Source organism: Malus sylvestris, chromosome 12 (genome assembly GCF_916048215.2).
Source record: "Malus sylvestris chromosome 12, drMalSylv7.2, whole genome shotgun sequence".
Lineage (NCBI taxonomy): Eukaryota > Viridiplantae > Streptophyta > Magnoliopsida > Rosales > Rosaceae > Malus > Malus sylvestris.
In genome coordinates this window covers 18,141,865-18,159,075 of record NC_062271.1, presented here as the reverse complement: position 1 = coordinate 18,159,075, position 17,211 = coordinate 18,141,865, and the positions used below count along the sequence as shown (strand labels likewise).

The 17,211-nt window shown below is 37.4% G+C and overlaps 3 protein-coding genes across 4 annotated transcripts; all 3 read right to left on the bottom strand.

The window, feature by feature from the left end:
* Positions 1–502: 502 nt before the first annotated feature.
* LOC126594574 (V-type proton ATPase subunit G1-like) lies at positions 503–2,424 on the bottom strand. Of its 2 annotated transcripts, none has more exons than XM_050260936.1 (4): positions 2,266–2,424; positions 1,819–1,910; positions 1,179–1,279; positions 503–978 (listed from the first exon to the last, which is right to left on the bottom strand). In XM_050260936.1, exons 1-4 carry the CDS (start codon positions 2,403–2,405, stop codon positions 835–837), a joined length of 477 nt encoding a protein of 158 aa, XP_050116893.1. In that variant the 5' UTR covers positions 2,406–2,424; the 3' UTR covers positions 503–834. The 2 variants fall into 2 exon arrangements, with proteins under 2 accessions (XP_050116893.1, XP_050116894.1); XM_050260937.1 differs by having other exon boundaries at positions 1,819–1,920; positions 2,266–2,391.
* A 1,384-nt stretch (positions 2,425–3,808) lies between these two features.
* LOC126592207 (extensin-like) lies at positions 3,809–4,378 on the bottom strand. Its single transcript, XM_050257933.1, has 2 exons — positions 4,008–4,378; positions 3,809–3,965 (listed from the first exon to the last, which is right to left on the bottom strand). Exons 1-2 carry the CDS (start codon positions 4,376–4,378, stop codon positions 3,809–3,811), a joined length of 528 nt encoding a protein of 175 aa, XP_050113890.1.
* A 1,711-nt stretch (positions 4,379–6,089) lies between these two features.
* On the bottom strand, positions 6,090–8,084 carry LOC126594572 (probable aquaporin PIP2-5). Its single transcript, XM_050260933.1, has 4 exons — positions 7,628–8,084; positions 6,861–7,156; positions 6,629–6,769; positions 6,090–6,441 (listed from the first exon to the last, which is right to left on the bottom strand). The coding sequence occupies exons 1-4, from the start codon at positions 7,926–7,928 to the stop codon at positions 6,322–6,324; spliced, it is 858 nt and encodes a 285-aa protein (XP_050116890.1). The 5' UTR covers positions 7,929–8,084; the 3' UTR covers positions 6,090–6,321.
* Between the last annotated feature and the right edge of the window lie 9,127 nt (positions 8,085–17,211).

The following is a 17,211-nucleotide window of genomic DNA, read 5'->3' as shown; positions in this document are numbered from 1 at the left end:
CAGTGGTGAGTCACATGGAAGCGAGAGGGAGGGATGGAATGGAATGGGATATATACAAGCACAAATAGGGTGACTTATGAACGGTAAACCAGTTAATTTTGAGATATAGTTTAAATTAAATTTAGTAGGACAACTGCCGACAAAGAACATAGTGTTTTAGCTTATGTAGTGGTCGGCCTCCCTACAGCTCCCCCGCCGGTACGCCTCGCTTCGTTCAGGACGAAACAAGCAAAACCCAAGAACATCGATTCCCAGGAACCATGCAACCCATGGTTCCCTCGTTAGCGGATATCATCACCATGGGTTTTCAGACGGCACGAATATCGTTTCCCAGGAACCTTGCAACCTTTCCGTTCCCAATAACCGGCTGATCAGCCTGGTAAAGTTCAAAACCGTGTCATTGAAAATCTTAGATCAATCCAGTTCTGAATTCATTGAAACGAAACTCCAGTACAAAATCAAATCCCCGAAACAATTGTTCAAAACAGACTTGCAGCCGAACTTCATAATAATTGTTAAAATTGCATTCCACTCCTCGAAAAACTTGATAAGTTTTACAAGAATTGTGCCAACTGAAGCCCTATTTCACTGACTAAAACACGATACAATGCAACTAGTACCACGCTTCACGCAATTGGCTCAACAATTTCTGCAACATTATTTTTTTCTTCCGAAAATGATACACATTAAGCTTATTTTCTGAACATAATGCTCCACAACTTGCTAAATAACCGATACGAGGATACCAACAAAAACACCACGAGTCTAAGGAATAGGATCACAAGAATAAAATGCTTGCAAAGAGTTTGAAATTACAATTTATCACCAATGGGATTAGTTTCTCACTGTCGTCACCTGCTTCAGGAGCATTTGCACAACCTCACTTGAAATCCTAGAGCCCTCTGTTGAGAGGTGATTGATCTTTTCCGCAGTTTCATATTCAAGACGCTTCACATTAGCACCAGAATCTCCACTGCTCTGCTTGGTCACCATATGAGAGCATGGGGAAATGGCATAATTAGTACAAATGTAACAACAAATGTCTAGGAGAGGGGGGGGGGGGAAGACACCGACCGTATATTCATGCTTGGTACGTTAGTTTTCTAGGAATTGATTGGCAAGCACATTGCCGGACCAAATGAACATTGAACTTATAGATTTCACCAACATATACATACCGCTTGAACTTTCTTCTGGAACTCTGACTCCACATGGGCACGATATTCAGCAATCTCCCTCTCAGCCTCATCTTTGGCTTGCTTCAGTCTAGCCATTTTAGCTAACAGAAGACCAAACAGCAAAGCACTTAGAAAGCAACTGAAAAAGCTATTTTTTGGTGTAAAATTTAGGACTTCTCAAATCTAAGCACTTTATGACATCACACTTTAGTGAAAAACACTTCAAACACAATACCTCAGGGTTAGGTGAGGATTTATTTCATCCAATTGAGCTCTTGGTGTTTTTCTATAAAATTTACAGTTGTCGGGGTATTTGAAATAATTATAAGAAATTCAAAGAGCATATTAGGACTGCACATTCATAAATCATTCACCCAAATAACGGTCGTGATTCATACCTTGACAACACAATATATCACTGTTTAGAAAAGAAAAATTGCTCTCCATTCAAAATCAAGAACTCATCTTTTCACACAATTTTGCAAGAGTCCAGTAAATATACACTGAAAACAATTCTGTTTGCAAAATGAAAATCCAGAAATTCACACATCAAGTATCCGAATCAAGGGCAGAAACAAACAGCTAACCGATCAATATACAAAAGGGACCAATGAGCAAGTAAAACTAAACGAAAAATTACCACTTCGGGCGGCATTGACGATGTGCTGAGCTTCTTGCTCTGCAGCAAGCAACTGCTGAATTCCACCTTGACCCCTATTGGATGCCATCTTTCTGGAAAATACTACAGTTGATTAAGACACCGAACAAAACCCAATTCACAAAAACTCAAACAAAATATAACAAAATCGTAAAAATCATAAATTCGAGCCACGAATGGCACATCAAAACAGTAATTGCACATTTACACATAATAATTAATCGATCTGGATGCAAATACAGAGATCCAGTTATCAGACCAGTATACTGAATGAGTGATTCAATTCACAGTAACTTCAAACAGATCGGAGCTCAAAGCACCACAATTTTTCAGATTTCTCATAAGAATTCAAGAAACTGAAGTAAATTACAAATAGATAGATCAAAGCAATTTCACATAAAGCAAGACAGAATAACGCAAAGTCAGTACCTGAGAGAAAAAGTGGGGAGAGAGAGAGAGAGAGAGAGAGCGTCGGTTTGAGAAGAGGAAGTGAAAGATTCAGAGGAAAGCGGGGACACAGATGCGATATGTATAAACGGAGATGACCGTAACAGACCAAGTTCCCACATCCAAACGGTGACGTTATTGCGATTCACAATAGAATTGGGCTTCTGGGCTTATCTGAACTGTACACGTGTACATCTAATCTCTAAGTCTTTTTTGGTGAAGTAGAAGTTCCAATTTTATGGGTGCACAACTTGAACCTTTTGAAGAAAATTGAGTTGAAAATTGAAGTTTTTTCGTAAAATCAATTGGCAATATGTCTCTTATTAATGTGAGATTCATTTTCAATACTAACACGTTCCCTCACGTGTAACGAATTTTCAAGCTTAACACGTGAACAACACAAATCGAGAGGGAATAAATCGGGTGACGTGGTGCATATGTGGCCGTTGAGCTTCACACGAGAGACAACTTACTCTAATACCATGAAGAAAGTTGAGGTCCTACCATAAAACCAATTAGCAATATAAGAAGTAGTCCAACCTCTTATAAGCCCATGCAAGGTCCGTCATCAATGTATGATTCATTCTCAACACCTTTTAGGGTTTTTCTTCATAAGTTGGTGTAAATGCTTTACCGCATCAAGCATGACTAGATTACATTACATAGTTCATTACAATAATAGACTAATAGTACATGCAAATACCTGAGGAATTGCTAAGCAAAGTAATAAAATTACTAGAAGAAATGTTCGATTGCAAAACTTGATGATCAACTATGAGTTCGGATGTAGAACAGATGTCTTACATAAAGAATTTATGTATATGTCTATATGTGAAAGTGTACCCAACTGAGTGTAGGTGAAACCAAGCTAGGTAGAGAGAAGGGGGGGCGTTGAGGGGGAGCGAAATGTGCAGTCACATAAGACCCAAAATTTGGAAAGGTCCCTAAATTTTTGCCATCTAACATCATGTAATAATGTTCTATATTTAAAAAATTGCTTTTGTTAGCACTTTCAACCGTATTGTGCACTCCTTATATGAGTTTTTTGTTTTTGTTTTTCTAAATATAAAAACTTGGAGTACAATGAGATATTTTGAATGTCAATTATAAGACCCTGAAAAGCAACAATTTCTTAATTTTATAATACAACATCGTTATATATTCAAGTGAACTTTAAAGTTAGAGGTCTGATGTTTTTATTTTCATGCTTGGCTATTTAAATAAAACAATTTTTGATTGTTTAGTGATGTTATGTTTGTAACTCTTTTTACTTATCATTGGGGACATTTGTAAACATGCAATCAATGAGTGCTAAAGTTTGTTTTGATTTTTTTTCTTTCGAACAAACGATATTATCTAAGCTAAGTGAGTGGGGAAGTGGGCAAAGCCTCACAATGGCCTAACAATAACGTGGTTCAAATTTGCCTATGGTGAAAATTGAACATAAGATCTCTCACTTACAAGTGAAAAGGAATACCATTAGACCATAGTACTAAGTGACTTTGTTTTGATTTAAGTAAATGTTTTATAGTATCAATACATTGTCATCCTCAACTCTGTAGTTGTAAGCCAATAGATTAGGCTGAGGAGCCAAGTTTGGAGGAGAAGTCAAATCATCAGTATCCGAAAATTGAGAAGATCCCAGTTCAGAAGACGGTGGTGGAATTGGAGCTTGAATTGGACTGTAGCCATGGTAACTTTCAGGAGCCTAAACTTCAATGTACGAAGGAGGAGAAGGGTAATCTTGGAAGTGAACGGGGGAAGGGGAAGAAGAGTAGTCTGGAGATAGCTGGTTGTTTTGATATTCAGGGGCAAATGTGTCAATGTAAGGTTGTTGTGGTGGTGGTGGTGGTGGAGGATTGTATTCATCTGGATCTGTTGAAGTTGCCAAATAGCCTCCGGCTTCAGGAGCGGGGTTTTCGGGGTAAGAAGATTGTGATGGGGATGAAGCAGCAGCTAGGGAAATTGTCTCATCATCTGTAGGGATGGTGTCATATGTGAGTAAGGGTTGTGGGGATTGTTGTGAAGCCATTGACAAAGAGAACAATGTGACCATGCAGATCATGCATATTTTGGAGAACTCAGATATTGCCATGGTTTTGGAGATTAGGGTTTTAGAGAATGTAGAAAGTCTCTGCTGGATTGTGGAGATTTTGGAGAAGGGCATATAATATATAGAGAGGTGATCAAAGAAGAGATATTAGTTGCCATTGGGAAATGTATTAATTGGTGGGAAAATAATGGGATTCAATTTTCATTTGAATTTGTGTGAGATTGTTATTCCTTGGTATTGAGTAATTAAGTGAATGTGACAACTTTTTTTAATAAATGATATACTTACATTAACTGATGGGAATTAGGCTAAGCCACATAATGGTCGGTCCTAATAATTTGGTATCAAACGAATGTCGAACTCAAGACCACTTATTAGTGGAAAGGAAGTGAATGTGACCACTTTTAAATGTGTGTGATGGTGAAAGGGTTGCCTTGAAATATTCTTGTCCAATTTGTAATGTTCAATTTGAACAGTTAACGCAGATTTGAAGATAATTAGGGCATGATATTAACCCAAACTATCAGTCATGGCATTAACCCATTGAAAGAAATTTACAAGCCCTGAAAGCTACAAATGGAAGCAGGTACAACACAAGGAAATGGCATAAATTTCTACATTTTGTTCTCAGCTAAATGCAGAGCAACAAAGTGAACAGTTGGTGGATGAGGTACAGCGGCATCATAAGGTTAGTAATGGGACTCCTTCAGGTTGGGTGAGACCGCCGTTCAGGATTATGAAAGTCAATTGTGATGGTGCGTGGGTAAAGGAGTCCGGACAAGGAGGGTATGGATGGGTGGCACGGGATTTCGCAGGGATTTTTAAAGGGGCGGGGGTAGGGGAATTTCCCATGTGCATCCAGTTCGATGGCGGAGGCAGAAGTAGTGCGGGCGGCTTTGTTGGCTTGTGTTCATATGGAATTTGATGCGGTTCATATTGAATCAAATTCTAAGGGTCTTGTGGATATGATTAATGGCAAGGTTCAACCAAATGTTGCAATTGAAGCTCTTCTTCTTGATATCCAATATGTGAAACAGCGGCTAAGGTTAGTGGATTTTATTTTTGCTCCTCGTATTTGTAATACGAAAGCATATCTAATGGCCTCTTTCGCCTTACAGGAAGGGGGGCTTTATGTTTGGGGCTGTTTTGAGCCAGAGTGTTTGTTTAATACTTTGACTTCTGATGTCAACCTTTCAATTCGAATATAATGAAATTCTTACCTTTGGAAAAAAAAATGCGGTGGTTTGGCTCTGTTGTGTTAGATATTGAGAGAGGGGTCATTGCCATTCCTAGCCACACAAATATTGTCTCAATTTAACTACCTATTGCTAGATATTAAGTTTTATCACAAAAGACATCGATGTTATTAAAAGTAAAACCATACACTTATATATTGTACTTTATTTTCTCAATTCCCTGAAGTGGGACTTATATTCAACATGGCGGTGCTTCAAATGGTGGTGGTAGTTCTCATTTCTGCCAATTAGGTTATTTTAGAGCTTTGATTGTTTTGAATTTTGTGGTCATGGGTAAATATCTTGCTTAGTTTAGTGATGTAAGTTTTGTAGTTGTTTGTGCGTCCTGTCTCTATTTTTCTTTTATCCTTTTGGGCTCGTTTTTGTTGCTTGATTGACAATATATTTTTGCTTATTGTGTAGACGTCTTTGTTGTATTATTGGAATTTAGCTATGGAGTGCCAACTCAATAACACAATGCATTTGCTGATAACTCATCACTAAGTAAACATAATTAATGACACAATAACAAACTCAAATCATGTTATAAAAGGAAAGAGAAATTAAAAAACATAGCAGAATGCAACATTAAGGCACATTTAAAAGGAGTGCCTTTTGTACATAGACAGAAGGTAACACAATTGACATCCTCAACACCAATACAGTAGTAGTAATATACAAATTCGATGCTTCCAGAATAATCCAAAGTTTCTCAGACCATTGAGAAACACACAATAATTCTCTTAGAAATCATATGTTGGGGGAGCTCCTGAAAGAACCCAGAGCTTTAACAGCTCCCGCTCTCAAGATGTATTGGTGATACAGGGCAGCAATGGCAGCTCCAATGAATGGTCCAACCCAGAAGATCCACTGAATAATTAAACAACATAAGTAAAATAATTAGAATAAAAGAATGAAGAAATAGAACTGGTTATGAACTTTTAATTAAAAATTAAATTAAATAAAAAAGTAGACGACATATCGTCTGTTTAGTGTCTATCAGTTTTATTTTTTATTAAAAGTTTGTAACTAAGAGAGTAAAGTGAAATGTGCGTACTTGGTCATTCCAAGCCTTGTCATTGTTGTAGATCACTGCAGCTCCAAGACTTCTAGCTGGGTTGATACCAGTACCAGTGATTGGGATTGTGGCTAGGTGAACAATAAACACAGCAAACCCAATTGGCAGTGGTGCCAATACCTTTAATTATCAACATAAACAAATCATTAGAGGTATTACAAAATTAAAATCATTTTTCTTGAAACTAATTGCAAAATTAATTTATACTTACTGGGACATGGGAGTCTCTTGCATTTCTCTTGGGATCAGTGGCAGAGAAGACAGTGTAGACAAGAACAAATGTGCCAACAATCTCAGCACCCAATCCAGTGCCTGTGCTATAGCCATCGGCAAGCTCATTGGCTCCACCGCCATACTTAGTATAGTAAGAACTTTGGAAAGCTTTCACTAGCCCAACACCACATATGGCTCCCAACGACTGAGCCGCCATGTACAATATGGCTCTCACCAGTGACACCTTCCTTGCCAAAAGCAACCCGAATGTGACTGCAGGGTTTATGTGCCCCCCTACATATAACAATGCACATATTAGTAAACCATAAGTTGGATGCTAAATTGGAGATGTTTTTGTGAGTAATGGATCTGGTATTACTAAATTATTCAAATTATAACAAATAGTGTGTAACGGGTGCTATTTATTTAAACCCTAATTATTGTTCATTATCTATATCATTCTTTACTACTTAGACTAAACTTAGGAATTTACAATTTGAGTGGACTGATAGCACTATGTCAGGATGTCACTGGCGTTAGAGATTCAAAATCAAAGTTTGTGCATAATTGAAGTTGTATTAGTAATCTATCTAATGATAACATTATGGGGACAACTTTAAGTGGATTGGCAACAATGCGTTAGCACATGTAATGTTCTAGTTAGATTGAAAAATGAGTCACTAAATCTATTTTACTTAATTCATGAAAATAATTAATGGGTTGGAGAAAGAAAGAATATTTGCTTAAGATTGAGATGAAACCTACCAGAGATGCCAGCGGTGCAGTAAACAAGGACAAAGATCATGCCACCAAAGGCCCAAGCAATACCAAGAATGCCAACACCACCACATTGGTCTCCGTTTAGGGCAGCGTCAATTTGGCTCTTATATCCAATCACAGTGAGCACAGTGATGTACAAGAACAAAAGGGTGGCAATGAACTCAGCTATGATGGCTCTGTAGAACGACCACTTCCCTAGCTCCTCTGCATCGATTAGCGGCTCTGGCGGAGGGTCCTGGTAGTCCTTGGCTGAGTACCCACCTCCAACTTCAATGTCTTTGCCCATGGCTAGAGAGAGAAATTAACTAGAGAGAGAGAGAGAGAGAGAGAGAGAGAGAGAGAGAGAGAGAGAGAAGGATGAAAATGAAGTGAGCTTATTTTTAATGTGGTGATGTTGGAAGAGCTAGTTGTTTTGTGTTTGTGATGCGAAAAGAGTGGAGGGTTTGGAGGGGTTTTATATGGGGGAGTGGAATTAGAGTGGAGTGGAATTATGGAATATAGAACTTGATGGGTTGGCCGTCCAAGCCCTCTAGGTCACATATTTTCTTTTTCTTTTCTTTGTTTTTAGACTCTGTCTAATTCGAATTCTTTAAAGACAATTCCCGTAAGGTCTATAATGAATTATTAATTAACTTCTAAAGTACAAGCTAAATTACTGTTTAAACTTGACAAAATTGTTACTTGTAAGTTCTAATTTTATGCACACGTTTGTGTTACAACGATGTAAGTTGAGTAAACATATGACATAATATGAAACAAGATGTAAACTCAATGTCATAACTTCAAACTCTTATCAAACCAAAATGCTGGAGCTAATCTCATACTTGTATATAGGAGTTATTTCATGTATATATCTAATTGAACATATATATGCCTTAAAACATTATATGCTTGATGATAACTAGAGAATTGTGAATAATTGTCCTAAATTGAACAATGAGAAAAGAAAAAAAAAAACAGAAAATCATTATGATAGACGTGTAATCACACGGACTCGATATTCACCCGAAACTATTGTACATGATGAACACACAAACCAAAACTAACGCTTAAGATTTAATTATGTCAATTAGCTAGAAAGAAGATGATAATGTAGATAATTAATGAAGTGACCAATCAACCACTAGCTAAGATCTTGAACCATTGTCGGAGTGACACGTGGCCCATAATCTTGGCAATTGCATGCCTCAGCCGCCCCATTGGGGGAGGAGGAGGTGGACGAGATGTCAAAATTACGTTATGATTGTGAGTATGGTAAGAAAATGGACAAAGCGTGACTCATGCACCGACCATGCAAACAATACTCACCGCCGCCCCATCCAAGTTTCCAACTCAGACCCACCTCACCCTCTGCTGCTGCTCTCAACCACTCATATCCAGCCACGTTTTGCTGCTCTGGCCGTCAGCAATCATTGTTTCCAGATTAATCATTCTAATGGAGTTTAATTCTGATCTTAATCAACATTATCCTGATTAAACCCTAATACAATTAATAAGTAGAAGACGAACTAGTAGTGCCGGCCTTAAGAATTTAGGGGTCCTGTGCAAAATTTAGACGGGAGCCTTCATTTTCTAACGGTGTATTTTTTTTATATTATTTCTTAACTTTCAATTTATTCAATAAAATTGAAATATTACAAATTAGGGAATAAAAAATAAATTTGTTTTATAGGAGTTTTTTTTTTATCTTCAAAAGGTCTTGAATTCGAAACAAGATGAATGCTTTTGTGTAAATTTGTCTGCTCAATAAGTTTATAATATGCAAAAAAAATTAAAATTCGAAAGCAAAGCCATACGGAATCGAACCCCACTCCTGGGTGAAAGAGTAGGAAGCCTAAACCACTATCACTTGCAAATAACTTCGGTATTCTCTTGCACATTTAATATATTTATATGTATATGTGACATGTAAATAAATTTTGTAGGCCCTTCCGAATTGGGGGCCTTTTACGGTTGCACCTTTTGCACACCCTCAAAGCCCGGCTCTGCGAACTAGAGAAATTAGAATTCCGACCTAAAACCATAAAAAAAGGTTATGGCTTGTATTAGGACACGTGTCAGAAAAAGGAAGGCCTTGTCCAGAACTTTGTCTTTGTTATTGTGGTGGCGCCTGTCCTTTACCTGGTAGTGGTGGGCGGAACTGAGAAACTTCGCGAAGTCTATGATTTAAGAAAATGGAAAAGAGCCATTATGGATTAGGCAGTTCAACTTTTCACAGTATTGTAGAAATTTCCCGGTTTAGTTAAGCTATATTCAATCTTTACATGCAACGACGAGGTTTCAAGTTCGACTAAATAATATATTTATAGTAATGTTGATAAAAAATTATAGCTCGTTGTGATTTATTCTGAGTTAATGACAAATTATAAAAGTTTCTTGGTAAGTATTTTACTATTTGTCAACAAAAGAAAAATGGTTTTTCAGCTTCGAGTTTCTTAGCAAACTTTCATACTGTACATCCTATATATTGTCTCTTAAAATTTCTTATTCATCTCGGACCTTTATCAAATTATGTAGGTGTAGGTGTAGGTGTAGCCTTTGGTGTAAAGATAGTATCGCTTTTTCTTGGAAGCTTTAAGGAAAAGAGTTCCTACAAACGTATCCTTTCAACAACTTTTATTTAATAGGAAGAGAGGAAGAGAGGAAGAGAGGAAGAGATAGAGATGAAAGAGGAAAGATGAGATAGAAAGCAAGGGTGAAAGAGGAAACATGTTGCACCCGGGCGTAGTGGGACTGCGCATCAGTCGGTAGGTTCTCGTGGGACTAGCACACTGTCTTTTAACATTTTATTGTTTTTTTTTTTTTGTCCTAACTATTAAATAAAATTTATTGAAAATTTTGGATAAAATTTAAAATTAAAGCTTTCGGTAATGTCCTTTAGAACACGTTTTTAAGATTTGTTTTAGAACTTATACTGAATCATGCATGAAATGACATCTTTAAATATATAGATGTAATGTCAACACAAAATATGAACTCAAACTTCAATTGTTTGGTTTGAATTCAAAGTGAGGCTTCTTGTTTTTAAGGTTGAAAGGGTGACAAAAGTGACTTGATTTTAGAAAATCCACCTTGCCAATTCCTTTTGATAAAATTCCAATTATGCCTTTACTTGCACCTTTTCTTTTTTACTACAAACGATATTTTACACTAATTTATATTAAGAAAATGAGGAGTTTGAGCAAGAACTAACAGTGTATCGGACAAAAATACCCTAATCAGGCAATCCACTTGCTTTACTTACATTTTATCAAAAGAAAGAGAACCAATATAGCAAGAGTACTAACTATTAAATACTGAAGGAGAAATGACTAGCTCCACATTTCTCCAATTACTCTATGTTCATATTCTCGTGCAGGAACAGTCTTCTCATATGTAATTGTCACACCTAATGAATTAATATGAATGAAACCCTTCGAAAATTCTAAACATAATATTACAACTTGTAAAACAACGGCATCATTTGTTTCTCCCTGAGAAGTAACTTATAAGATGGAAGCCAATGCCATTGAAACTATTATTAATTTGTTTGGACATAATCTCAAAATTTTAGTCCGACCCAAGTCCACAAACTTCTACAACTCGCACAAAAACTGAAAAAAAAAGAAGAAAGATATATATTAACAGCCGTGACATGAGAAGAAGATGTTCATTTTTTGGACTCCTGCAGGTCTTTCTCCTCAGCCTCCAGATCCCACTCTTCGGTTATTGTTTCCAATTCAGGACAAGTTGAAGTCTTGTTGTGGGATATCAAAATTGTAGGTGCAACTTCCATCCAAGAACACAACAATCTCATCTGCATCTGCTTTGCCATTGCAATTATTGATCAAACAAAAAGGCTTCTTAATTAACTTCGTGCTCTGTGATCAGCTGCCTAATTCCAAGCTGAAAGTTACAGAAGTGGCTTTTTACTCAAAAGTGCTTCTGGAAAGAGATGAAGAGAAATGGGGTTTTGTGGCAGATTGTTAATTAGGGTTTTCTAGTAGATTGTCGAGTGAGGGCCGTGGGATTTTGGGATGAAGGGAATGAAGATGAAGGTGGCTTTTTATAGGAGTTGAAATTAAGTACTCAATAATGATAATATGTTGGTGAGAAAAATGAGTGAAGGAAATTACACCAGAAGTTGCAAATAAAGTAGGTCTCAGAGTCTCAACCACTTATTACTGAAAGGCATGTGAGGAACATGGAAAATGTGGACAAAACAATTCTGATTTAACATGTTTCTTGGCCCACAATCATAAAAAATAGTAGGAAGTTTTAATAAAACATTCCTAATACTGTTTACTTTTAATAAAAAAAAATCACATTTTTATTTTTAACTGGCACTATTTACAATACCTTTAAAATGAATTTTTCGTTAAAAATTTTTTTTTTTTGAACTTTTCGTTAATTTTTCTTAAAAAGGAATTCACCTTGAATCTTAATGGCCAGTCTATGTGGTGTACTCCACTGTCCACCAAATTGCTTTAATTCCTACATACAACAAAAGCCTGTTCCTATTTATGTGCGTGCATTATTTGTTCCAAAACTCCAATCATTTTTAGATGATCTTCGACTTCTCACAAACAATAATAATAGAGAGACAAACTTTATTACAAAAAATTTACAAACTGCAGATGCATACAATGTGATATCAACGAGTGAGATTTGAAAAAATAAATTATATACTTTCATCACCTTCATCTACATTAACATTTTCGTAAATTTACAATCAAAGTTGAGTATTGGAGTCACTCCCCAGATTAATTGTGTGTGTAAATGTAAACTTCAACAACTACTGCTAACCTCCAATTCATCAACACCTGCACTTCCCAAAAGCGTCCAAAATGTCCTTTTTTGGGTATCCCTAGACATTACTCTAAAGAAAAAATTGAATCAAAATTCATTAGATAAACAAATACACAGTATTTCTTATAACTGCTTAAACAATCAAAATTATAATTAAAGAGAACTATTAATTTCTTTTTTCGAATACAAAGAGAATTGTATGTGTTAGACTATTACTGACACACCCCGATTCTAGAATCAGGCGTGCTGGCCGTCACGTGAGAGTGACGTAACCAAAAGTGCGATGCGGAAGCGAAAAGGGGTAAAAGAAATACGAAGGAATAAAAACCAACTACTAGTAATAATATCCAACTAACATGCTAGAGTGAGTTTAAGTGTGAAACACACATAATCAGAGCATAAGTACTAGGTGTAGTCAAGTATGACCATTACTAAATTACAACACCCAAAGGTGAGTCCTACATTTAAGTAGGCTGTCAGAACGCCGTGGGAATCCTCGTGAGCCACCAACACTGCTAACTAGAACCTGGAGGGGCGCAAAACAAGATTGAGTGGGTCAGTAAAACAAAACTTTTCGAAAATATTTCATTTAATAACACTTCTAACCCCTCACTGTAAAACCTGTATACTTTCCCAAAAATAGTATATAAATAACTATATAACAGCAAATAACTCAAATCACATGTCTTTAACACCTTTCAAGAAATATGCCATGCTATGCTTCAAAACATAATAAGGATGCATCAATATAACAGGTGAAATAAGGAATCAACCGGAGACTCTGCAGCTGTCCTGTACAGTTAATTCTATAGCTCAATATCCAATCCAACCGAAGTCACCAATTGTGACCTGTACGGCGCTACTCTGCACATAAATCGGAACTACCTGAAGTAGTCTGTACTACAAGAATGGTGTAAGAATACGCTCTAGTGCTTCTCTCATCAATAGTTATATAGCAATCTAAGGTCACCTACAAGTCGGAACCACCTCTAATGGTCTGTACGACATGCACCTACTTGGATCCATGGTGAGCGTGTGGTGCGGGGTGAATAATATAAGCACTAACACCAAGGGTGCAGGTTATGAGCTTTCAACACAATTCTCATCATCAATAAATTACATGAACAACATAAAACTCACCTGATACTCACCTGTGCGTCCACAGCACCATTTCACATATATGCATCAAATACTAGCTCATATATTTCATATAATATGTATGCATGGCATTTTAAAACATACTTTCATTTAAATTCAATTTCTAGGAAAAATCAGTAGTATATAGGTATATACAGAAAATAACTGCCCACTCACCTGGGGTCCGTGCTACGACTCCCTAACATCAGAACCAAGGCGTCCCGAACGCTCGGTGCCTAAAACAGTTATCAAACAACATCTCATAACTCTTATCCATAGAATATGTAATTCACATAACACATATCCTCAACGCCATTCAAGAATAATGCGAGACCCATTGATCAAAGGTCAACCGTCGACTAAGTTCGACGGTAGGGTCTTAACCCCAAATAACTCAATCTGGAAGATCCACAACTCAGATTCCTGATCTGTCACTGCCCAAGATACACATTAAGCTTCTAGAACAACATACTAAAATTTCGTTACGATCCGACGGTTGGATCTCCGCCAATTTCCAAAACTAAGTGGCGGTTAACATTTTATTTTATGAATTTACAATCCAATTCGGGAAGATCCGTCCATCGAATTCCTGATCCATAAGTTCCTGCATTCTTCAAATATTACGTAATACTATGTATCAAAGTTTGGTGACGATCCGACGGTTGGATCGTCGATTCATATAATGGCCTATTAACGTATCTTAGAGAATTTTGGCTTTAACAATCAATCTACGTCATTCACTTCTCAAAACTGAATTCAAGACATCACATATAGTCTAAAAATAGCATTGGCGGTCCTCAGGCCACGTGCCTCCGCACCAGCCGCCGCGGGTGGCGGTCGGCTACCCCGGCTCACCGGAAAATTCAACTATTTCTAAAAATTACCAAAATTTTTAGATTTGAAGATCTCAATGAGTAGAACAACTTTCATACCTGTGACCAAGGCCAATTTGGCTTGGAAGCACTTCAATTTCACCAAAATCCGTGTGGACCCTAGAATTTGGTGTGCTTCGATTCGACCTTCAAACTTGTTCCAACGCCTCCACCACTGATTGGGCGTTTCTCCTGGGTTCTAGGGAAGTCTAATGGTAGTGGTAATTGAAGGAAAACATTTTACAAGTGGTGGATTTCGAGCAATGTTCTTCACGGCACCCACTTTCGGTTTTTGAATAAATTACCCCCAAATTCCTTCTAATTTTGAATGGGAATGGAAAAGGGAAGGCTAGGAAGTTGTTTCTAGGTCATGGTTCGAGACAATTCATTGGAAAGTGGTCGGGAAATAGGTGAATTCGGCCTTGGAGCTCGACCGGGTCGCGCGGATCAAGAAGAAGACCCGGCGGTTCCCCTGCTTTTCCTTCTCCCTCCTTTCTCTCCTTCCCCTTTTCTGGTTGGCCATCCTCTCCTTCTCTCTTCTCCTGATTCGCCAGCTCTCTCTCCTTTCTCTCTGGAGCTCCTGCTCTCTTCCTCTGGTTGGGCAACTTTGCCCAATCTCTTCTTCTTCTTTTTCTTCTACCAGCCACGCACACACACACACACACGTGACCTCCCTTCTTCTTTTTATTTTCTTTCCTTTCCATCCATTTCAACACTTACATACATAACACACCACAACGCTCATAACCGGGGGTAAAATAGTAAATTCACGTCCTTGATAATAAAATAATACATATCTTCGGGACGAGCTATCACAATCTCCCCACCTTATAAAATTTCGTCCTTGAAATTATACATAACAATTACATCCACTAATAATTATAAAACCAGAGTGGATACGTCTCTTTCATCCGATCCTCTATCTCCCAAGTAGCTTCTTCCACTGAAAGATTTCTCTATAATACTTTCACCAAACGCACAATCTTATTTCTTAGTTCCTTATCCTTCCAATCCAAAAGTGCCACAGGTTCCTTATCATAAATCAAATCTGGATTAACTTGCAAAGGTTGAAGAGGTACTACCTGTGAAGGATATGAGACATAATGGCGAAGCATCGAAACATGAAATACATTATGCACTTCCGACAACTCTGGAGGCAACTCAAGCTTGTAAACATTTCATCGATTCGCTTGGTGATCACATAAGGTCTGATGTACCTAGAACTTAACTCGTCTTCCCTTTCAAACCGAATCACACAGTGATAATTTCAAAAACGCTCAATCATCAACATTATACACCCTGTCTGTAGCATGTCTGATCGTTAAGCTCTTTTGGCGATCATGGTGGCTTTTAGTTTAGACTTAGTTACTTGAATATTCTGAGTAGTCTCCTCCACTAACTCAGGGCCTTACATTTTCGAACCGTTCGTGATTAAACCTTTGCTCCCCAAATACCATCCGTCCATAAGTTTAAAAATTTTAAAACACATGACACGGCTTTCTTGGGCCTTATGGTGTTACTTCTGGGAATCTGATGAAACTAACATGCCCAAGTAGTTCAACAGATCCGTAAGCCCAAATCTCTTTTCTATCGTAATATTTTCTCATTTCCACCGTGGAACAAGAAGTGGCTGCATTAATCCAAAATTTCTTCCTTTTTGCTTTAACTTGTCGACAATTGGTACATTTGCTAACATATTTAGCAATTTCTCTTTTCATACCTGGCCAATAATAAAATGGTCGAATGGTATTATACATTTTTGTACCTCTAGTATGCATCGCATAAGCTAAATTATGTGCTTTATTCAAAATTGCTTTCTTAATTCCACATCATTAAGCACACACATCCCGTTCCCTTGCATAAACATGTCACCTGATTCTCTAACTCTAAAGTCTTTCTTTTTCCCGTCGTTTCTTACCTCGATTAATTCTTGAATTTCATCATCAATCCTCTGGGTATCGAGTATATGATCCACTACAATTGGCTTGACCTATAAATTAGTCAATAAAGCTTCTTCTCGTTCTTTCACCTTAAGCTTCACTCCAGAAGATCTCAAGTCCGCAAGAAGAGAAACATGACCAGCATAACAAGCATTAATTCTCACCATAAATATAGTGTCTCCATAATTTCAAGCAATGATGATGGTTGTTAATTCCAAGTCATGAGTAGGGTAAGTCTTTTCATAAGGTTTCAATTGCCGTGAAGCATAAGCAACCATCCTATCATGTTGTATCAACACACATCCAAGACTATTCAACGAGGCGTCACTGTAGACCACAAATCATCACTATCATCTGGGGGTGTTAAAATCAACGTATAAATGAAATAATACTTCAGCTGTTGACAACTTTGATTACAATTTTCATCCCACTCAAACTTAACCTCTTATTCGTCAACTCATAAATGGCAAGGCAATGACTAAAAAAACTCTTAACAACCGTCTAAAGTAGCCTGCTAAGCCAAGAAAGCTCCGTACCTCACTCACAGTTCACGCTGGTTCCCAATTCTCCACCGCTGCTACCTTTTAAGGATCCACCTGAATACCTTGAACAATTATCACACACCTCAGAAATGCCACTTGATTCATCCAAAATTGGCATTTACTAAACTTGGTATACAACCGATGTTCTCTCAATTTCCTTAATACCAAGTTAATATGTCGAACATGGTCCGCTTTCGACTTAGAATATACTCGAATATCGCCAATGAAAACAATAATAACCTATCTAGATATTGCTGGAATACTTGATTCATCAAACCTATACAAGCAGC

Excerpts from the sequence above, each read along its gene's own strand:
- LOC126594574 (XM_050260936.1), bottom strand. The coding sequence starts at position 2,405 with ATGTGGGAACTTGGTCTGTTACGGTCATCTCCGTTTATACATATCGCA. Across the intron at positions 1,280-1,818 it reads CGTCAATGCCGCCCGAAGTG|CTAAAATGGCTAGACTGAAG; the intron begins GTAATTTTTCGT and ends GTCTTCTGTTAG. Across the intron at positions 979-1,178 it reads TCCAGAAGAAAGTTCAAGCG|AGCAGTGGAGATTCTGGTGC; the intron begins GTATGTATATGT and ends GTGACCAAGCAG.
- LOC126594572 (XM_050260933.1), bottom strand. The coding sequence starts at position 7,928 with ATGGGCAAAGACATTGAAGTTGGAGGTGGGTACTCAGCCAAGGACTAC. Across the intron at positions 7,157-7,627 it reads CTGCACCGCTGGCATCTCTG|GGGGGCACATAAACCCTGCA; the intron begins GTAGGTTTCATC and ends TGTTATATGTAG. Across the intron at positions 6,442-6,628 it reads ACAAGGCTTGGAATGACCAA|TGGATCTTCTGGGTTGGACC; the intron begins GTACGCACATTT and ends TTAATTATTCAG.
- LOC126592207 (XM_050257933.1), bottom strand. The coding sequence starts at position 4,378 with ATGGCAATATCTGAGTTCTCCAAAATATGCATGATCTGCATGGTCACA. Across the intron at positions 3,966-4,007 it reads GATTACCCTTCTCCTCCTTC|TCCAATTCAAGCTCCAATTC; the intron begins GTACATTGAAGT and ends CCATGGCTACAG.